This window comes from Pleuronectes platessa, chromosome 3 (assembly GCF_947347685.1).
Source record: "Pleuronectes platessa chromosome 3, fPlePla1.1, whole genome shotgun sequence".
In the NCBI taxonomy this organism is placed as follows: domain Eukaryota; kingdom Metazoa; phylum Chordata; class Actinopteri; order Pleuronectiformes; family Pleuronectidae; genus Pleuronectes; species Pleuronectes platessa.
In genome coordinates this window covers 11,463,667-11,487,497 of record NC_070628.1, presented here as the reverse complement: position 1 = coordinate 11,487,497, position 23,831 = coordinate 11,463,667, and the positions used below count along the sequence as shown (strand labels likewise).

General features: G+C 40.8%; 1 protein-coding gene across 1 annotated transcript; it reads right to left on the bottom strand.

The window, feature by feature from the left end:
* Positions 1 to 20,599: 20,599 nt before the first annotated feature.
* Positions 20,600 to 22,308, bottom strand: helt (helt bHLH transcription factor). Its single transcript, XM_053419454.1, has 4 exons — positions 22,282 to 22,308; positions 21,619 to 21,723; positions 21,357 to 21,453; positions 20,600 to 21,075 (listed from the first exon to the last, which is right to left on the bottom strand). The coding sequence occupies exons 1-4, from the start codon at positions 22,306 to 22,308 to the stop codon at positions 20,600 to 20,602; spliced, it is 705 nt and encodes a 234-aa protein (XP_053275429.1).
* Between the last annotated feature and the right edge of the window lie 1,523 nt (positions 22,309 to 23,831).

Genomic DNA, 23,831 nt, shown 5'->3' with positions numbered 1-23,831 from the left:
CACAGGTTTTTGCTACATTGTGGAGTAGGAAGCAGTTTTCCCTTCTCAGATTGATTCATTTACAGATTATGTATAAGATTAAAGACCTTCAACTACAGAGCAACATTATCACAAGGCGTTTTCGGCCTTTATCAGAATCATCATATGACACGTTACAGTCTACAAAGAAGCGATCATGTGAACCCGGAGATCATTGGAATCATCTGAATGAATATGACCTCCAGTTTAGGAACCAGTATATTTACACCAACATTAACACTGACTGTAAGGAGAGACAGAAGTGGAGAAATTGCAGGTAAATGAGTTTAATTGGGTGGGGAGGTAAGTGTGTGATGTCAACAGAGGTGTGTGGTAATAGCTTGAAATATAGTTATTATAATTTTAGCAGTACAATTATGTCTTAAAGAGTCAAATAATCTGATTTAATGTTCTAAAAAGGTTATATTTGTATGCAAAAGTATTTGAGGATAAGTTTGGTTTACTATCAGAATTCGATATAAAATGAAAACGATCGAGGTGCTTGTGCGCCGCTTGGTGATGCTTAACTACGCAGCCACGAGTTTTAAATAGAGTCAGCACATTGTCCATTTCATCCAGGAGACCATTGACCTCTGGGTGTGTTTGACGTGAAGTAAACCAACACTGTCTGCACGTTGAGTTTGTAGAACAGAGGTATAAATCATATTTTAAATCGATATTAATAAGTTGATCTTTATTGGTATTTTATTTATTTGTATTTGGAGGATTGTCTGTTTTACTACATATGACCATAAAGACTCTTGAGTGTTGAATAAACTAAGATAACTTATGAAGTACAGTCTGTCTGGTACTGGATTTTTGGGACAAATAATTACTTTTTGGAAACTTTCAGTTGTCAGAGTGAATCATCACCAGCAGGAGTCACACAGAATGAATCACAACAATATGTTAACTAAGATCATTTATTTAAAGTGTATATCGAGTGACATATTCAAGTGACATATATGGGAGGTGGTGGCAGGATGGTGGGGGAGCTCAGTCCTCTTTCTCTGGTGGGAATCCAGGGCCGTACCTCAAGTCCAGCTCAGCGTAAACTCTTTTACGGACGACCTCGATTTTCAGGCTTGTGAAAATTATGGGCCTGGTCTTTTTCCGGGTGAAAGGGTCCCCATATTGGTACTCCTCACTCTGTGCTTTAGGAGCAGGTCGTTTCCTGGACATGGCAATGCGAGGGATGGTGATCTTTGGGGCGTGCTTTGGCGTCCTCAGTTCGTAAAGTCGTTGTGTCTCCTCGTCCAACGTTGTCACTTCGTCTTGAAACTTTTCCACCTTGTCGGCGTCTCCCTGACTTTTTGCAGCTTTCAGTTGATCCAATAATTCGATTTTCTTCTTGGCAAAATTCAGAGGTGCTGTTCGAAATCCGTCCTTGAGGGCGACAATGAAGTCAATCTCTCCCTCAGTGAATGTGTGATCCAGGGCTTCCTTGATTGACTTCTCTTTACTCGCGATTATTTCAGATGTTGGAACTTTGGTCCCAGCCACCATCATCGCCAGTTTCCACTGCATGAACTCCCTCATGGTGAATTCCTGCCTGGAAACACACCTAAGAGGCGAAATCTGTTCTTTTCCAGCGTGCCTGAGTTTCAGTTCCAGATTTGTCCGGTTTGGTCCAAGCTGGTAGACATTCTTCGTCTCCATCACTGACACAATTTCAGCAACCAAGTAGGGTTGGTCGCTGATGCCGGCTTTAGCAGCTACCCTGACGAAGCAGCCGGTCACCGTGGTGGCAAAGAAGGGCATGTTGCACCATTTCTCCAGTGTTTTATAGGGCAGGCAGATCCTCTTGAGCTCTTCAGGAAGGAGAGCAGGCTGAGTCACCTCACCACGAGCTTTCTTATCCTCAGGCGCTTTGTCGTGCTCAACCTGCCTTTTCCATTTTGTGCCAGCTGATCTCCCCGACGCTGCAGAAGCTCCAGCGATAATAAGGGAATTCCTTTTCGCCACTGCCAACCGCTCCGTTGTAGATGTTGGGGCTCGGCGAAGGGCCTGAAAAATGAAACATAGAATTCATGATTTAAACTCCAGTCCCACCTTAACACAACATTTGGCAAGTGTTTAACTTCAGTTGAAGTCAATCAATCAATCAAATATTATTCGTATAGCCCATAATCACAAATCACAATTTGTTTCATAGGGCTTTAACAAGGTGTGACATCCTCTTCCCATAACCCTCAACAAGAGTGAGGAAAAAGTACTTAATAAATATATAACAGACTCGGCCCTTTCCCCTTGAACCTTAAAATCAATAGTGCACATCTCTTTTTTGTTTACCTGTTAGCTTCGGTAAAAACATTATAATTCTAAATTATCTGTTTTGTTTTAAACATTTGTGCAACAAAAACAACTGCTACCTCAAAATCAATACTTTCTGTATGTGTTTAAACTTTATAAAAAAAATTCGCATTATGATTATTTGATTTGTAGAAGTACAGTATTATTAATATTTATATAGCTCACTGGATATCAGAAACTCAAATTGTGATGCATTAACTAAACAAACTCTGTGAAAATGCATTTGAGCTTTAGCCCAAACATGAATATATTATAATAAATAACAGTGCAACGGACAGTTAAAGTCAAATGATCTCACCTTGCTGGGTTTTCTGTCCATCGCAGAGTTTGCTCCGAAGTCTTGAAAAGTGCAGCTGCTCATCTCAGGATCAAGGAAGCAAGTGAGGTTTGTTCAATGAGAGGATACAGTAATGAGTTCCGATCAGATCAATGTATCAAAGGATCAAAGGATAAAATGATCCAAGGATCAAAGGACATTTTATACCATATAAGGTTAAACATAGGATCATAATTGCCTCTTATAATTCCCATATATGATATAAGTAACAAATTAACCTTCGCCTTACCTCAATGTTTACACGGTTTGAGGAAATGTCCCAATTCTGAAAGAGAGAGACGTAACCCTAGCATGACATAAAGATTCCTATGATCTATGAACACTGACACTGTCACTGCAGGAGTGGAGTTGTTAGTTTACGGCTCAGCATGAGAGGATTCATGGTCCATGTACAGTTGCAATCATAAATATTCAACCCCCCAAAGATTTTAAGGATTTATCAATTAGTTTTTTAAAAGAGCAAGATTCTGCTTCAGATGCCTTCTTTATTAGTTGAGTGATACATAAAATCAGCACAGAAAATGCATGATGTAGTATTTCTGTGTAACAATATATTTTGTTAAGATAGCCATGTCACAATTATTCAACCCCTTTATAATATCGTTGTTTTTAAAGCTGTCTGACTCTTTTTATGGCCTAAAGTGGAGTTGAAACATAATTAAGCCTTTAGGAACTCTATAATGATCCCTCATTTGCTTCAGCTGGGATGCATATATAAACCCCACCCTTGAAGGTATTCAAGGTGAGGTGCATCATGGGAAAGACAAAGGAGCTTGCACAAAAGCTGAGAGAGGAGATGATTTCATCAAACCTGAAGGGCCTTGGGTATAAGAAGACTTTCCAAAAATGTGACACCATTGGGAGCATTATAAGGAAGTTTAAAACTTATGGAGCAGCTTCAAGCTGCCTGGCCGTGGAAGAAAGCCAAACATTTCATCAAGGGCCCTCAGCAATTTAGTCAGAACAACTAGGAGAAACCCCTTTGTGACTGCAAGGCACCTTCAGGACGACCTGATGAAGGCTGGTACAAGCGCTTCAGTGGCAACTATAAGACGTGCACTGAATAAACAAGGACTTCCAAGACGCACTCAGCTCTTGACCTCAAGGAACATCAAAAGGTGACTAGAATATCTCATGACGAATTCTGATAAGACGAATGAGTTTTGGGTGACAGTTCTATGGATTGATGAAACCAAACTAGAACTATTTGGACATATGGACCAGCGGTATGTCTGGCATGCAATAGGCCAGGCTTATGAACGCAAGAATACCATCCTCAAGGTCAAGCCTGACAGTGGGTCATTGATGATGTTGGGTTGTTTTTCTGCGGCAGGAACTGGGAATCTTGATCGTGTACCTGGCATCATGGATTCTCAGAAATACCAGGCCATTTTAAGGAGGAATGTGATGCCCTCTGTTGACAAATTAAACCTTGGTGATCATTGGACTCTCCAGAAAAGCAATGATCCAAAGCCCACCTCCAAGTCAAGCAAAGCTTGGTTGAGAAAAAATATCCTGTAACGTCCTGGAGTGACCTTCTCAGTCACCAGATTTAAATCTGATTGAAAGTCTTTGGTGGGATTTAAAGAGGGCAGTTGCAGCACGGAAGCCATGGAACATCACAGAGCTAGAGGCTTTTGCACGTGAAGAATGGGCAAAGATTCTGATCGAGAGGTGTAAGAAGCTTGTCGGCAATTACCGAAAACGTTTGTTAGAAGTTATAAAAGCTAGAGGATGTGCCACAAAGTACTGAAGCTGGGGGTTGAATAATACTGAACATGCACATGTGTTAAAAGAGTTACATTTTCCATTTGAACTTCAAAGTTAAATCAACTTCTGTTGTCAAAATAACTGAAATATGTATCAATAAATATCTTTTGTTGTTTAATGAGGTTTTTTGTAATTTAATGTCATTATCTGTCATCCACATCACTATAATGACTTTTGAGGGGAGGGGGTTGAATAATTCTGATTGCAACTGTATGTCTGCGATTCAGAACATCATGTTTTATAGGCTTGTAATCAAACTTTGATGTCAGGGTTAAATACTGACATATGGGGTTGTTCAGGCCTGGACTCTGATCATGAGACAGGCTTTTGGTGCTGATTGGACAATGCACAGTACAGTTAGGACAACTTCATCTCCTTTTGCGAAGGATCAACCTTTGCTGCACCGCAATGTTAACACTGTTTGAGGAAATGTCCCCATTCTGACCATGTTATCATGCCCTGCCTGAGCTCATTTGAGCTCTGTATTGTAAAGCAGCCAGGAACAGTGATCTTCTCTATGTATTTTTAATGACACTGATTTGAAGTTGATCTGATGAAAGCTCTCGGAGAACTTCGTTAAAATCCAAAACGTGTAAAATTGCCAAAATGGCCACTTACTCCCTAATGGCTGTCTTCCTGTTGAGTTAATCATATTGGTGCCTTTTGTTTCTTGTGACATGAAACACGTGTGTATCTAATTTCGTGAAGATCTGTTAAACTAGACAGAATTGCTGTGTTCTTGGGGGCTCTGTTGAGCAATTTTTGCCACGCCCATTTCCGGTTACTCCAGAATACAAACATTTTCACCAAGCCGGACTCGCCCGCATTTTTTTTGATTTTTTGAGTATGTTCGAGGCGTCAAATATCCGATTGATTTTCCCTAATAATGAAAAGAAATAGGACCTTTGCACTGTCCGTGCTCGGGCCCTAACTATTTCTCATGGATGAAGAATTGATCTGATTCCCACCATAGTTCCTGTTTCGACAGGATGAGGAAGATGCTTTTCTCTCTATAAACTTTTGTCCATTCATTCATCTTAATCAAAGTGAAAGTGTCTGAGCACGATGCTGTTCTTCTTTGACGTTTAAGTGATGAATAATTTCTCACAAGAGCAGATTGTTCATGTTCAGCATGTGATATTAATGCAAAAGATAAACATTCTCCAACGGGAGCTTCACTCAGTTTTCATGACAATAAAATGCTGGGGAGTTTTTTTGTTTTTCTTATCCCTGCTCAATTTATTATTATTCATGTGAGGTGCAACACAAACACACAGTATGGTAAAGGAAAGAAGATTTGCAGTTGTTCAGTCAGAGGCTTAGCCGACAGCCTTCAGTGTTTGTGCAGGTGCAAATATCAGAACAACCCTTGCGTCCCTCTCTAGGATACAGCAGCCGCTCTCCAGTATTTTTTGACCTGTCACCCTTTAGAGCAATAGTTCCACAGTTTGGGACACATGCCTGTTTACGCTCTTGCAGAGAGAAGGATGAGAAGATTTATACCGCTCTCTTATCCTTAAAATATAAAGCAATACAGCCAACTTAGAGCCATTCAGCTTATTGGAAACAGATTAGGTCACATGTAAAATCACATGTGCCAGACTTCTTGACCAGCATGAATATAGTGAGTATTTAGTGTTCCACTTTCCAGTCTTTATCGATATTTCCATCTATCTTTCACAAACAACACTCAGCAGAGCATATGCCTCCGCCAAGGCCGAACAGTCCTACACATTGTTTAATCCTGACAAAAATATAAAAGAGAATAGGAAGTGGTCTGATAACCTAAATGATTTATTTATCATTAATAGTTCACTGGATCCCCCCCTGAATCGGGAGCCACGGGTGAAAAAAGTAACTCCTTGGTGGAGGTAACACACCGATCACAGGTTTTTGCTACATTGTGGAGTAGGAAGCAGTTTTCCCTTCTCAGATTGATTCATTTACAGATTATTTATAAGATTAAAGACCTTCAACTACAGAGCAACATTATCACAAGGCGTTTTCGGCCTTTATCAGAATCATCATATGACACGTTACAGTCTACAAAGAAGCGATCATGTGAACCCGGAGATCATTGGAATCATCTGAATGAATATGACCTCCAGTTTAGGAACCAGTATATTTACACCAACATTAACACTGACTGTAAGGAGAGACAGAAGTGGAGAAATTGCAGGTAAATGAGTTTAATTGGGTGGGGAGGTAAGTGTGTGATGTCAACAGAGGTGTGTGGTAATAGCTTGAAATATAGTTATTATAATTTTAGCAGTACAATTATGTCTTAAAGAGTCAAATAATCTGATTTAATGTTCTAAAAAGGTTATATTTGTATGCAAAAGTATTTGAGGATAAGTTTGGTTTACTATCAGAATTCGATATAAAATGAAAACGATCGAGGTGCTTGTGCTCCGCTTGGTGATGCTTAACTACGCAGCCACGAGTTTTAAATAGAGTCAGCACATTGTCCATTTCATCCAGGAGACCATTGACCTCTGGGTGTGTTTGACGTGAAGTAAACCAACATGTCTGCACGTTGAGTTTGTAGAACAGAGGTATAAATCATATTTTAAATCGATATTAATAAGTTGATCTTTATTGGTATTTTATTTATTTGTATTTGGAGGATTGTCTGTTTTACTACATATGACCATAAAGACTCTTGAGTGTTGAATAAACTAAGATAACTTATGAAGTACAGTCTGTCTGGTACTGGATTTTTGGGACCAATAATTACTTTTTGGAAACTTTCAGTTGTCAGAGTGAATCATCACCAGCAGGAGTCACACAGAATGAATCACAACAATATGTTAACTAAGATCATTTATTTAAAGTGTATATCGAGTGACATATTCAAGTGACATATATGGGAGGTGGTGGCAGGATGGTGGGGGAGCTCAGTCCTCTTTCTCTGGTGGGAATCCAGGGCCGTACCTCAAGTCCAGCTCAGCGTAAACTCTTTTACGGACGGCCTCGATTTTCAGGCTTGTGAAAATTATGGGCCTGGTCTTTTTCCGGGTGAAAGGGTCCCCGTATTGGTACTGCTCACTCTGTGCTTTAGGAGCGGGTCGTTTCCTGGACATGGCAATGCGAGGGATGGTGATCTTTGGGGCATGCTTTGGCGTCCTCAGTTCGTAAAGTCGTTGTGTCTCCTCGTCCAACGTTGTCACTTCGTCTTGAAACTTTTCCACCTTGTCGGCGTCTCCCTGACTTTTTGCAGCTTTCAGTTGATCCAATAATTCGATTTTCTTCTTGGCAAAATTCAGAGGTGCTGTTCGAAATCCGTCCTTGAGGGCGACAATGAAGTCAATCTCTCCCTCAGTGAATGTGTGATCCAGGGCTTCCTTGATTGACTTCTCTTTACTCGCGATTATTTCAGATGTTGGAACTTTGGTCCCAGCCACCATCATCGCCAGTTTCCACTGCATGAACTCCCTCATGGTGAATTCCTGCCTGGAAACACACCTAAGAGGCGAAATCTGTTCTTTTCCAGCGTGCCTGAGTTTCAGTTCCAGATTTGTCCGGTTTGGTCCAAGCTGGTAGACATTCTTCGTCCCCATCACTGACACAATTTCAGCAACCAAGTAGGGTTGGTCGCTGATGCCGGCTTTAGCAGCTACCCTGACGAAGCAGCCGGTCACCGTGGTGGCAAAGAAGGGCATGTTGCACCATTTCTCCAGTGTTTTATAGGACAGGCAGATCCTCTTGAGCTCTTCAGGAAGGAGAGCAGGCTGAGTCACCTCACCACGAGCTTTCTTATCCTCAGGCGCTTTGTCGTGCTCAACCTGCCTTTTCCATTTTGTGCCAGCAGATCTCCCCGACGCTGCAGAAGCTCCAGCGATAATAAGGGAATTCCTTTTCGCCACTGCCAACCGCTCCGTTGTAGATGTTGGGGCTCGGCGAAGGGCCTGAAAAATGAAACATAGAATTCATGATTTAAACTCCAGTCCCACCTTAACACAACATTTGGCAAGTGTTTAACTTCAGTTGAAGTCAATCAATCAATCAAATATTATTCGTATAGCCCATAATCACAAATCACAATTTGTTTCATAGGGCTTTAACAAGGTGTGACATCCTCTTCCCATAACCCTCAACAAGAGTGAGGAAAAAGTACTTAATAAAAATATAACAGACTCGGCCCTTTCCCCTTGAACCTTAAAATCAATAGTGCACATCTCTTTTTTGTTTACCTGTTAGCTTCGGTAAAACATTATAATTCTAAATTATCTGTTTTGTTTTAAACATTTGTGCAACAAAAACAACTGCTACCTCAAAATCAATACTTTCTGTATGTGTTTAAACTTTATAAAAAAAATCGCATTATGATTATTTGATTTGTAGAAGTACAGTATTATTAATATTTATATAGCTCACTGGATATCAGAAACTCAAATTGTGATGCATTAACTAAACAAACTCTGTGAAAATGCATTTGAGCTTTAGCCCAAACATGAATATATTATAATAAATAACAGTGCAACGGACAGTTAAAGTCAAATGATCTCACCTTGCTGGGTTTTCTGTCCATCGCAGAGTTTGCTCCGAAGTCTTGAAAAGTGCAGCTGCTCATCTCAGGATCAAGGAAGCAAGTGAGGTTTGTTCAATGAGAGGATACAGTAATGAGTTCCGATCAGATCAATGTATCAAAGGATCAAAGGATAAAATGATCCAAGGATCAAAGGACATTTTATACCATATAAGGTTAAACATAGGATCATAATTGCCTCTAATAATTCCCATATATGATATAAGTAACAAATTAACCTTCGCCTTACCTCAATGTTTACACGGTTTGAGGAAATGTCCCAATTCTGAAAGAGAGAGACGTAACCCTAGCATGACATAAAGATTCCTATGATCTATGAACACTGACACTGTCACTGCAGGAGTGGAGTTGTTAGTTTACGGCTCAGCATCAGAGGATTCATGGTCCATGTACAGTTGCAATCATAAATATTCAACCCCCCAAAGATTTTAAGGATTTATCAATTAGTTTTTTCAAAGAGCAAGATTCTGCTTCAGATGCCTTCTTTATTAGTTGAGTGATACATAAAATCAGCACAGAAAATGCATGATGTAGTATTTCTGTGTAACAATATATTTTGTTAAGATAGCCATGTCACAATTATTCAACCCCTTTATAATATCGTTGTTTTTAAAGCTGTCTGACTCTTTTTATGGCCTAAAGTGGAGTTGAAACATAATTAAGCCTTTAGGAACTCTATAATGATCCCTCATTTGCTTCAGCTGGGATGCATATATAAACCCCACCCTTGAAGGTATTCAAGGTGAGGTGCATCATGGGAAAGACAAAGGAGCTTGCACAAAAGCTTAGAGAGGAGATGATTTCATCAAACCTGAAGGGCCTTGGGTATAAGAAGACTTTCCAAAAATGTGACACCATTGGGAGCATTATAAGGAAGTTTAAAACTTATGGAGCAGCTTCAAGCTGCCTGGCCGTGGAAGAAAGCCAAACATTTCATCTAGGACCCTCAGGAATTTAGTCAGAACTACTAGGAGAAACCCCTTTGTGACTGCAAGGCACCTTCAGGACGACCTGATGAAGGCTGGTACAAGCGCTTCAGTGGCAACTATAAGACGTGCACTGAATAAACAAGGACTTCCAAGACGCACTCAGCTCTTGACCTCAAGGAACATCAAAAGGTGACTAGAATATCTCATGACGAATTCTGATAAGACGAATGAGTTTTGGGTGACAGTTCTATGGATTGATGAAACCAAACTAGAACTATTTGGACATATGGACCAGCGGTATGTCTGGCATGCAAAAGGCCAGGCTTATGACCGTAAGAATACCATCCTCAAGGTCAAGCCTGACAGTGGGTCATTGATGATGTTGGGTTGTTTTTCTGCGGCAGGAACTGGGAATCTTGATCGTGTACCTGGCATCATGGATTCTCAGAAATACCAGGCCATTTTAAGGAGGAATGTGATGCCCTCTGTTGACAAATTAAACCTTGGTGATCATTGGACTCTCCAGAAAAACAATGATCCAAAGCCCACCTCCAAGTCAAGCAAAGCTTGGTTGAGAAAAAATATCCTGTAACGTCCTGGAGTGACCTTCTCAGTCACCAGATTTAAATCTGATTGAAAATCTTTGGTGGGATTTAAAGAGGGCAGTTGCAGCACGGAAGCCATGGAACATCACAGAGCTAGAGGCTTTTGCACGTGAAGAATGGGCAAAGATTCTGATCGAGAGGTGTAAGAAGCTTGTCGGCAATTACCGAAAACGTTTGTTAGAAGTTATAAAAGCTAGAGGATGTGCCACAAAGTACTGAAGCTGGGGGTTGAATAATACTGAACATGCACATGTGTTAAAAGAGTTACATTTTCCATTTGAACTTCAAAGTTAAATCAACTTCTGTTGTCAAAATAACTGAAATATGTATCAATAAATATCTTTTGTTGTTTAATGAGGTTTTTTGTAATTTAATGTCATTATCTGTCATCCACATCACTATAATGACTTTTGAGGGGAGGGGGTTGAATAATTCTGATTGCAACTGTATGTCTGCGATTCAGAACATCATGTTTTATAGGCTTGTAATCAAACTTTGATGTCAGGGTTAAATACTGACATATGGGGTTGTAAAGGCCTGGACTCTGATCATGAGACAGGCTTTTGGTGCTGATTGGACAATGCACAGTACAGTTAGGACAACTTCATCTCCTTTTGCGAAGGATCAACCTTTGCTGCACCGCAATGTTAACACGGTTTGAGGAAATGTCCCCATTCTGACCATGTTATCATGCCCTGCCTGAGCTCATTTGAGCTCTGTATTGTAAAGCAGCCAGGAACAGTGATCTTCTCTATGTATTTTTAATGACACTGATTTGAAGTTGATCTGATGAAAGCTCTCGGAGAACTTCGTTAAAATCCAAAACGTGTAAAATTGCCAAAATGGCCACTTACTCCCTAATGGCTGTCTTCCTGTTGAGTTAATCATATTGGTGCCTTTTGTTTCTTGTGACATGAAACACGTGTGTATCTAATTTCGTGAAGATCTGTTAAACTAGACAGAATTGCTGTGTTCTTGGGGGCTCTGTTGAGCAATTTTTGCCACGCCCATTTCCGGTTACTCCAGAATACAAACAGTTTCACCAAGCCTGACTCGCCCGCATTTTTTTTGATTTTTTGAGTATGTTAGAGGCGTCAAATATCCGATTGATTTTCCCTAATAATGAAAAGAAATAGGACCTTTGCACTGTCCGTGCTCGGGCCCTAACTATTTCTCATGGATGAAGAATTGATCTGATTCCCACCATAGTTCCTGTTTCGACAGGATAAGGAAGATGCTTTTCTCTCTATAAACTTTTGTCCATTCATTCATCTTAATCAAAGTGAAAGTGTCTGAGCACGATGCTGTTCTTCTTTGACGTTCAAGTGATGAATAATTTCTCACAAGAGCAGATTGTTCATGTTCAGCATGTGATATTAATGCAAAAGATAAACATTCTCCAACGGGAGCTTCACTCAGTTTTCATGACAATAAAATGCTGGGGAGTTTTTTTGTTTTTCTTATCCCTGCTCAATTTATTATTATTCATGTGAGGTGCAACACAAACACACAGTATGGTAAAGGAAAGAAGATTTGCAGTTGTTCAGTCAGAGGCTTAGCCGACAGCCATCAGTGTTTGTGCATGTGCAAATATCAGAACAACCCTTGCGTCCCTCTCTAGGATACAGCAGCCGCTCTCCAGTATTTTTTGACCTGTCACCCTTTAGAGCAATAGTTCCACAGTTTGGGACACATGCCTGTTTAAGCTCTTGCAGAGAGAAGGATGAGAGGATTTATACCGCTCTCTTATCCTTAAAATATAAAGCAATACAGCCAACTTAGAGCCATTCAGCTTATTGGAAACAGATTAGCTCACATGTAAAATCACATGTGCCAGACTTCTTGACCAGCATGAATATAGTGAGTATTTAGTGTTCCACTTTCCAGTCTTTATCGATATTTCCATCTATCTTTCACAAACAACACTCAGCAGAGCATATGCCTCCGCCAAGGCCGAACAGTCCTACACATTGTTTAATCCTGACAAAAATATAAAAGAGAATAGGAAGTGGTCTGATTACCTAAATAATTTATTTATCATTAATAGTTCACTGGATCCCCCACTGAATTGGGAGCCATGGGTGAAAAAAGTAACTCCTTGGTGGAGGTAACACACCGATCACAGGTTTTTGCTACATTGTGGAGTAGGAAGCAGTTTTCCCTTCTCAGATTGATTCATTTACAGATTATTTATAAGATTAAAGACCTTCAACTACAGAGCAACATTATCACAAGGCGTTTTCGGCCTTTATCAGAATCATCATATGACACGTTACAGTCTACAAAGAAGCGATCATGTGAACCCGGAGATCATTGGAATCATCTGAATGAATATGACCTCCAGTTTAGGAACCAGTATATTTACACCAACATTAACACTGACTGTAAGGAGAGACAGAAGTGGAGAAATTGCAGGTAAATGAGTTTAATTGGGTGGGGAGGTAAGTGTGTGATGTCAACAGAAGTGTGTGGTAATAGCTTGAAATATAGTTATTATAATTTTAGCAGTACAATTATGTCTTAAAGAGTCAAATAATCTGATTTAATGTTCTAAAAAGGTTATATTTGTATGCAAAAGTATTTGAGGATAAGTTTGGTTTACTATCAGAATTCGATATAAAATGAAAACGATCGAGGTGCTTGTGCGCCGCTTGGTGATGCTTAACTACGCAGCCACGAGTTTTAAATAGAGTCAGCACATTGTCCATTTCATCCAGGAGACCATTAACCTCTGGGTGTGTTTGACGTGAAGTAAACCAACACTGTCTGCACGTTGAGTTTGTAGAACAGAGGTATAAATCATATTTTAAATCGATATTAATAAGTTGATCTTTATTGGTATTTTATTTATTTGTATTTGGAGGATTGTCTGTTTTACTACATATGACCATAAAGACTCTTGAGTGTTGAATAAACTAAGATAACTTATGAAGTACAGTCTGTCTGGTACTGGATTTTTGGGACCAATAATTACTTTTTGGAAACTTTCAGTTGTCAGAGTGAATCATCACCAGCAGGAGTCACACAGAATGAATCACAACAATATGTTAACTAAGATCATTTATTTAAAGTGTATATCGAGTGACATATTCAAGTGACATATATGGGAGGTGGTGGCAGGATGGTGGGGGAGCTCAGTCCTCTTTCTCTGGTGGGAATCCAGGGCCGTACCTCAAGTCCAGCTCAGCGTAAACTCTTTTACGGACGGCCTCGATTTTCAGGCTTGTGAAAATTATGGGCCTGGTCTTTTTCCGGGTGAAAGGGTCCCCGTATTGGTACTCCTCACTCTGTGCTTTAGGAGCAGGTCGTTTCCTGGACATGGCAATGCGAGGGATGGTGATCTTTGGGGCATGCTTTGGCGTCCTCAGTTCGTAAAGTCGTTGTGTCTCCTCGTCCAACGTTGTCACTTCGTCTTGAAACTTTTCCACCTTGTCGGCGTCTCCCTGACTTTTTGCAGCTTTCAGTTGATCCAATAATTCGATTTTCTTCTTGGCAAAATTCAGAGGTGCTGTTCGAAATCCATCCTTGAGGGCGACAATGAAGTCAATCTCTCCCTCAGTGAATGTGTGATCCAGGGCTTCCTTGATTGACTTCTCTTTACTCGCGATTATTTCAGATGTTGGAACTTTGGTCCCAGCCACCATCATCGCCAGTTTCCACTGCATGAACTCCCTCATGGTGAATTCCTGCCTGGAAACACACCTAAGAGGCGAAATCTGTTCTTTTCCAGCGTGCCTGAGTTTCAGTTCCAGATTTGTCCGGTTTGGTCCAAGCTGGTAGACATTCTTCGTCCCCATCACTGACACAATTTCAGCAACCAAGTAGGGTTGGTCGCTGATGCCGGCTTTAGCAGCTACCCTGACGAAGCAGCCGGTCACCGTGGTGGCAAAGAAGGGCATGTTGCACCATTTCTCCAGTGTTTTATAGGACAGGCAGATCCTCTTGAGCTCTTCAGGAAGGAGAGCAGGCTGAGTCACCTCACCACGAGCTTTCTTATCCTCAGGCGCTTTGTCGTGCTCAACCTGCCTTTTCCATTTTGTGCCAGCAGATCTCCCCGACGCTGCAGAAGCTCCAGCGATAATAAGGGAATTCCTTTTCGCCACTGCCAACCGCTCCGTTGTAGATGTTGGGGCTCGGCGAAGGGCCTGAAAAATGAAACATAGAATTCATGATTTAAACTCCAGTCCCACCTTAACACAACATTTGGCATGTGTTTAACTTCAGTTGAAGTCAATCAATCAATCAAATATTATTCGTATAGCCCATAATCACAAATCACAATTTGTTTCATAGGGCTTTAACAAGGTGTGACATCCTCTTCCCATAACCCTCAACAAGAGTGAGGGAAAAGTACTTAATAAAAATATAACAGACTCGGCCCTTTCCCCTTGAACCTTAAAATCAATAGTGCACATCTCTTTTTTGTTTACCTGTTAGCTTCGGTAAAAACATTATAATTCTAAATTATCTGTTTTGTTTTACACATTTGTGCAACAAAAACAACTGCTACCTCAAAATCAATACTTTCTGTATGTGTTTAAACTTTATAAAAAAAATCGCATTATGATTATTTGATTTGTAGAAGTACAGTATTATTAATATTTATATAGCTCACTGGATATCAGACACTCAAATTGTGATGCATTAACTAAACAAACTCTGTGAAAATGCATTTGAGCTTTAGCCCAAACATGAATATATTATAATAAATAACAGTGCAACGGACAGTTAAAGTCAAATGATCTCACCTTGCTGGGTTTTCTGTCCATCGCAGAGTTTGCTCCGAAGTCTTGAAAAGTGCAGCTGCTCATCTCAGGATCAAGGAAGCAAGTGAGGTTTGTTCAATGAGAGGATACAGTAATGAGTTCCGATCAGATCAATGTATCAAAGGATCAAAGGATAAAATGATCAAAGGATCAAAGGACATTTTATACCATATAAGGTTAAACATAGGATCATAATTGCCTCTAATAATTCCCATATATGATATAAGTAACAAATTAACCTTCGCCTTACCTCAATGTTTACACGGTTTGAGGAAATGTCTCAATTCTGAAAGAGAGAGACGTAACCCTAGCATGACATAAAGATTCCTATGATCTATGAACACTGACACTGTCACTGCAGGAGTGGAGTTGTTAGTTTACGGCTCAGCATCAGAGGATGCATGGTCCATGTACAGTTGCAATCATAAATATTCAACCCCCCAAAGATTTTAAGGATTTATCAATTAGTTTTTTCAAAGAGCAAGATTCTGCTTCAGATGCCTTCTTTATTAGTTGAGTGATACATAAAATCAGCACAGAAAATGCATGATGTAGTATTTCTCTGTAACAATATATTTTGTTAAGATAGCCATGTCACAATTATTCAACCCCTTTATAATATCGTTGTTTTTAAAGCTGTCTGACACTTTTTATGGCCTAAAGTGGAGTTGAAACATAATTAAGCCTTTAGGAACTCTATAATGATCCCTCATTTGCTTCAGCTGGGATGCATATATAAACCCCACCCTTGAAGGTATTCAAGGTGAGGTGCATCATGGGAAAGACAAAGGAGCTTGCACAAAAGCTGAGAGAGGAGATGATTTCATCAAACCTGAAGGGCCTTGGGTATAAGAAGACTTTCCAAAAATATGACACCATTGGGAGCATTATAAGGAAGTTTAAAACTTATGGAGCAGCTTCAAGCTGCCTGGCCGTGGAAGAAAGCCAAACATTTCATCAAGGGCCCTCAGCAATTTAGTCAGAACAACTAGGAGAAACCCCTTTGTGACTGCAAGAGACCTTCAGGACGACCTGATGAAGGCTGGTACAAGCGCTTCAGTGGCAACTATAAGACGTGCACTGAATGAACAAGGACTTCCAAGACGCACTCAGCTCTTGACCTCAAGGAACATCAAAAGGTGACTAGAATATCCCATGACGAATTCTGATAAGACGAATGAGTTTTGGGTGACAGTTCTATGGATTGATGAAACCAAACTAGAACTATTTGGACATATGGACCAGCGGTATGTCTGGCATGCAAAAGGCCAGGCTTATGACCGTAAGAATACCATCCTCAAGGTCAAGCCTGACAGTGGGTCATTGATGATGTTGGGTTGTTTTTCTGCGGCAGGAAATGGGAATCTTGATCGTGTACCTGGCATCATGGATTCTCAGAAATACCAGGCCATTTTAAGGAGGAATGTGATGCCCTCTGTTGACAAATTAAACCATGGTGATCATTGGACTCTCCAGACAAATAATGATCCAAAGCCCACCTCCAAGTCAAGCAAAGCTTGGTTGAGAAAAAATATCCTGTAACGTCCTGGAGTGACCTTCTCAGTCACCAGATTTAAATCTGATTGAAAATCTTTGGTGGGATTTAAAGAGGGCAGTTGCAGCACGGAAGCCATGGAACATCACAGAGCTAGAGGCTTTTGCACGTGAAGAATGGGCAAAGATTCTGATCGAGAGGTGTAAGAAGCTTGTCGGCAATTACCGAAAACGTTTGTTAGAAGTTATAAAAGCTAGAGGATGTGCCACAAAGTACTGAAGCTGGGGGTTGAATAATACTGAACATGCACATGTGTTAAAAGAGTTACATTTTCCATTTGAACTTCAAAGTTAAGTCAACTTCTGTTGTCAAAATAACTGAAATATGTATCAATAAATATCTTTTGTTGTTTAATGAGGTTTTTTGTAATTTAATGTCATTATCTGTCATCCACATCACTATAATGTCTTCTGAGGGGAGGGGGTTTAATAATTCTGATTGCAACTGTATGTCTGCGATACAGAACATCATGTTTTATAGGCTTGTAATCAAACTTTGATGTCACGCCACGGTCACACCGTGTGACGAAAAAATCAATCTTTGAGTTAGTTTGTATCTCCATCTTGTTGTCATGACACTCATCTCAATTCGAAGTTTATCTGATGTAAGTCCTGGTACAAGTACCTCAAAGTTAAAATGTGGAATATGGCCAAACTGGCCACTAAATGCAAAATAGCAGGCTTCCTGTTGTGTTTTCCAATAGCATCCAAAGACCTTTCTGTTTGTCTGGTCATGATACACATATTTATCGTTTTTTGTGAAGATCGGTCAATGTGAACACGTTCCTGGGGTCTTGGGGGGAACTGTTGAGCCATTTTGCCACGCCCCCTTGAAAACTGCTCAGTGTTGTATGCTTCACTTCCTCTGTCAAGCACGCAACATCGAACCAAGCCCACTTATCATGCATTAAAACATTTAATATCAATCAAATTAAAGTTGTATAATGAAGCTTACTTCCTGTTGCCAGGAGGTGTCGCTATCACTACATACAGACTAAAAGATCTGTTCAGGTCTGGAATGTGATGATGAGACAGGCTTTTGGTGCTGATTGGACAATGCACAGTACAGTTAGGACAACTTCATCTCCTTTTGCGAAGGATCAACCTTTGTCGCACCGCAATGTAAACACGGTTTTGAGGAAATGTCCCCATTCTGACCATGTTATCATGCCCTGCCTGAGCTCATTTGAGCTGTGTATTGTAAAGCAGCCAGGAACAGTGATCTTCTCTATGTATTTTTAAAGACACTGATTAATGAATTGCTGCGTTCTTGGGGACGCTGTTGAGGTATTTTGCCACGCCCATTTCCGGTTACTCCAGAATACAACCATTTTCACCAAGCCTGACTCGCCCGCAAAATTTTGTGATTTTTTGAGTAGGTTCGAGGCGTCAAATATCAGATAGATTTTCCCTAATAATGAAAAGAAATAGGACCTTTGCACTGTCCGTGCTCGGGCCCTGACTATTTCTCATGGATGAAGAATTGATCTGATTCCCACCATAGTTCCTGTTTCGACAGGATGAGGAAGATGCTTTTCTCTTTATAAACTTTTGTCCATTCTTTCATCTGAATCAAAGTGAAAGTGTCTGAGCACGATGCTGTTCTTCTTTGACGTTCAAGTGATGAATAATTTCTCACAAGAGCAGATTGTTCATGTTCAGCATGTGATATTAATGCAAAAGATAAACATTCTCCAACGGGAGCTTCACTCAGTTTACATGACAATAAAATGCTGGGGAGTTTTTTTTTTTTCTTATCCCTGCTCAATTTATTATTATTCATGTGAGGTGCTGTGGCTAAATCTTTCTCATCTGGCTGCACATGAGTCTTTTTTCTCCTGTTCAGAGTCAGGATTTAAACCAATATTGGCGCCGCAGGGATCCAAGTGTTTCTTCAAAGCCTTTTCTCTTTTATCGTATTGTCACTTTTTCCATCTGCATGCCCAATGTTTTTCTTTCTTTCATTTGCCCTCTCTTGTTGCCTGTCCTTTTTGGTCCGAGGCTGGTTAATGTGGGTTTATCCAACCATCCAACCGATTAATGTGGGCTTATCCATGCGTCCGTTATCTACCCCTCCATCCGGAAATTATTCTTGCATCAATCCTATATCTGTCCATACGTGCAAATATGAGGACACATAACGCAACTCAGTTTTCTGTCTTTTGGTGTCATGTTCAGGTACAGGAGCCTGAAATGACACAGGAGAGAGACATGTGCAATCACATAGGCTTTGCTTCTTTGCTTCTCACTCTTTTCTTGCACTGCTGTCAGAGAGAAACTTTGATTTCATGGTGTTGATTATTTTTCTTCGCAATCACTCAAGGATGAAGCACAAGGAGGCAGAGATTGTTCCCCTTTCAGATGCTCCACAATGGGGCTCCTTGGTTTTAAAGGGGGGAAAAGGAACAACAAGAAGTTTCCCCCCTTCCCTCTCTCTTTTTTTTTACAATCCACCTCTATACAACTCACTTAAAGAAAGACAGAACGGGGTCTGGAAGCAGTTTGATGCATTTATTGAGATGCGTGTGGTCACATATAGCAGACAGCAGCTTGCCAAAAACAGTTCTCTTTTGATCGGATTAATTCCTCATTCTGTGCGACGCAAAGAGCCTCTAACTGCTCTCATATGGCAAAGTGAGGAAAGCAATTTGAAAGGCTCGAGAGCAGGTTCATGGTTTTTCTTGTGATAATTCATGGAGATGCATGTTGCTCCTCAGCTGCTCGCTCTGTTTGTGGGAGAAAATTCCAACTTTTACTCATTGGTTAATGCCACATTTTAACCAAGGTGCCTCTCCTCCATCATGCATAACACCCCCTCCTAATCCAAATGAAAAGTCTAATTTGCCTAAATATATGGAAATAGTCAAACTTGGCTAAAGTTCAGAGACGGCAACTTTTATCCTGTTTGTGACACATTCTTCTGTAACTCTCAAAGATCCTGGAAACTCCAAATGTGCTTTGATTTCTTCAGTATCACACTATCTTGTATTGCTTGTGTGAACATATTCATCCAATTATTTATCTCCATCACAAACCAAATTGTCTTGTTTTTTAATGAAACATCTGATGTAAATTTTCAGGAAGGGGGAGTGTTGTATGAATCAATGGTTTTGTTAAGTGTGTTAAGTTTGTTTAAGGTGGTAGAGGGTGGCCCAGTGGGGCTCATGTCTGCCACCCTGGAACCTCATGTGTCACTCAGTAAACCCACAGATAAATCCTTAAGCAGGTCTGTGGGCCAGACTAAAGATAATAGTCTTTGCGCTTTATAAAATGTTCGGTACAGATTGTAGTACGCCACAAAAACTGGGTGTTTTGGGGGTTCTAGGATAAAGTTAGAGTCCAGCTCTTGTTCAAATGATTTTCCTTCTTATTGTGAAGTCACTCCTAACAAGAATAATCTATAACACAATTTGTTTTTCATTTATATAATACGATAAAGGGCAATGCCGAGGATAAAGACTATAATCTCCTTTTCGTACATTTCCACAAAATTTGTAAGAATTCACTGACGTTTAAATATGAGCACTAGTTTCTCTCTTCTCTTTTTTTTCGAGCAATGGATTCTTTCTGAAAGGCATCAATGTTGTAATTGTACCTTCGATGATCTTTACGCACTGAGATTTAATCTGAGCCAATTTAAATAGAGACAAAATAAGCTGAATTTAAGTCAGAAATATTTATTTACAACATGTACAGAAACAGTTTCCATCATTCACAGTTATATAAATAGAAAGAACAACAAAAAATAGCAGACGTTTTTACATGGCGTGTTGCGCACTGTGCAAACTAAACGTGTTTGCGTGCGTGTGACCTATGAAGTTAAAATAGTGGTGATCGAGTCCCTGCACCGGTGATAGGTATCCACCGTGCTGCTGTGTGTGCGCAGAGAGCGGCACTGTTGGGTACGTGATGGCCGGGCTGCGCGCCGAGCTGTGCCAGGAGAAGTGTCCCGGTGGACTCTGCTGGTACACGGAGTCGGACGGGCTGTGGTTTTGGTGCTCCGGGGAGGAGAGAAGCTGGCCGAGGTAGTCAGACGCCTCTGGCATCGAGCCGACGGAGCCGAACACGGGCTCGGTAACCACACGGGACTTGGACTGTAAGAAGGCGAGGATCCGTGCGTACTTGATGTCTTTGGTTTCAGCTCTGTCCTCTGTGGTCAGGTAGTGCACCAGGTTCTTCATGCACTCGTGGTATCCGTAGTGGAAGTAGTTCGCAAACTCAGCGAGAAGTTCACCTGTAGTTAAATAAAGTGAACAACGATTACAACCCTGTCGATATCTTAAGCCAAGTTTTTGTAGTGTGATTCCGGTGCGTAAAACTGGACAAAATGTCGACTATCTAGAAATTCTCACTTAAAAATTCACTCAACAATAATTAGAATAAAAAATTACACAAATATACCAGTAACCACGGATCTATATGCAACCAGAATAGAGAAATTCAGTTTCATTCTGCGGACAGGCTGGTGGTGGTTTAATGCGTAAAGTAAAAGAGATGCGTAAAAAGTTTACTGACCTTTTTCTCTCCCTCTGGGAAAATCCGCTGAGTGCAGCGCTCGCAGATATTGAACTGTCATTTCTAAGATCTCAGCTTTCTCCAGTTTTCCAGAGCTCTAAAAAAAAAGTAAAGAAATAATTCAACATTACAAGATGAACGACCGCAATTATCAACCTCCAATCAGTAGCATTGCTATAAGCATCCATCGATCAGTTGTAAAAATGCATCAAGATAGCATAATTGATAAATCAAATATACAAATATTATATTATTACATTACCTGTTTTGCCATTGCCATCGGTACTGTTTTCCCTAGTTCGTTTAGGCAGCGGTTAATTCGGTCCCGTCTTCGTTTCTCGATGACTTTGTGAGAGATGGGAGTTCGCTGCAAAACAGAGGAGAAACGACATGAGCACATGGAATCACTGAAGTGAATCTCAACTTACAGAGACATATTATAAAGTTAAAACACGCAGTAGTCCACTGAATTACGAAGAACGTGTTGCTGGGGACTGTACACAAACTCCAGGCAGCTTTTGCGCGCCGCGCGCTTTGTTGCTCCAGAGCGCGCAGCGGACATCTGCGCGCTCTGGAGAGTTTGTATAAATCTGAGCCGCCACTGGACACAGTAGACATACCTTTCAGCATATTTAACCAAAATCAGGTATTTTTAACGTAATTAAGTCGATTACTGTCACTAAATATTGCTTAATTGTCAGATAGGCTCTTTCACATCATTACGCGCCTAATCGTCCAGTAACGCGTGCCACAAGCAGGTGCACAGTGGATTTCGGTTCCACTGCTGTAAAAATTACTCCAAATAGCAGTTTGACAATAGTTCTTGAAAGTACAAAATTCCAAATTGCAACTAAAAAGTGTTAAAAGTGTCATGTTGCCATGATATTTAAGTCGTCAAAATGCAGAGCGCACGAGGAGCGCGTACCTTCCTGTCTTTCATCTTCGATGCCATCGACGAATTTCTGTCAAAAGTGTTAAAATGAGTTAGGCTGGATGATGAAGAAGTGTGTTGCTCTGGTAGGAGATGAAGCGGACTGAGGTGTGAGTAGAGAACTGCCCCTTTTAAAGTGATCATCCAAGGGACTCCTGCATTCATGGTGTAAATTATTCCATGGGATTAGAGACATGCTTTTGGGTAAATGTGTGCATTTAGGATCAGTTAAAGAAATAGTAAAAATCTAAAGCCATGGGCTAGCAGGGGGGCAAACCTGCTTTGTTAATCCACGTGGCTGTTCTAAAGACACGTGATTACTTTTGGAATATTATTTGCATAGTAAGAACCCAGGCGGGAAACAAGAACTGAGCGTTGGGATCGCCTGATCCGGCGGGGCGCACTGTGCGCACTGAAAACAAAGCCGGCGAAAAAAGAAACACTCTTTCTTCCAACTCGCGTTTCTCACACGATCGCCTGTTTACAAATCCCAGCAAGCGATCTTAACTCTCGTCCAAGCCCGGTCCGAGGTTTAAGGCCTGTCCAGTGTCATTAGAGTAATTAAGTAAGCCTTTAATAGGCTGTTCCGCCAAGTTCAGGGGAGATCTTTTGGAGACAGAGTCCCCCCGTTTGTTCTCGGCGTTTCTCACACGACTTGGTGACACGTCCATCTTTTATGAGAGATGGCAAGCTTTTTGTTTACATTCTTTATTTCGCAGGACTCCCAGGCAGGTGTGTGATTAGCCCTGGCACACGAGCGTCGTCTGCGTCAAGGCCAGCGTCTCCAGCAGCCTCTGGCACACGAGGGTTACCCACCACTGGAGACTCTTTGGAGAGGCTCAATTTGTATCCTATTATCCTATAAGAAAATGTCTATTCAGTCGAATGAATAGTTTCATTGGCCTAAATTTTAATAATGCTGTGAAAGAAAGGGAGAAATAAAGAAGAATGCAGCTGGTGTGAACGCGCATTATTCCCCGTCACCTGCAAGATGGGTAGCCTGGAGACCCCTATTCATTTGCCTAATTTCGGTCAACTTAACAAACTTTGGAAGAAATTATACTGCCATTGTTATGAAGGGTGAAGCTTTCTGATCGAATTAACAGCATGTTTTGATCCGGTAAATGTCATTAGAAAGAAAGAAACAATCGCGTTTAAAGGGGCCTGGGTAATGCGCCAAGTGGAGACGCCAAAGCGCACACTGCACAAAGGGTGCTAGTAAATGCCACAGGGGACTTTTGTACCCTCACATTGCTCAAGTTTTTCCCCCCAAACAAAGGGCATTATTTTATACTTGAATACATTTCATACAACAATTGGCTGTTTTCTTCAAACATATTTTCACAGCAAGGTTAACAACAGGTTTATTGTGTGCGCTCCTTCTCACAGATTCAGACTGCTCTCATGCGCCAAAACAGTTTGCACCCAGTCCTTTTCTCCACTGTGAACGTTTTAATCTCGAAACCTTCGCCAGTGCTGGGATATATTTGATCCTGTGAGCGATGTCGAAGAATAAAAAGCGGCGGAGATTGATAAAGAAAAGC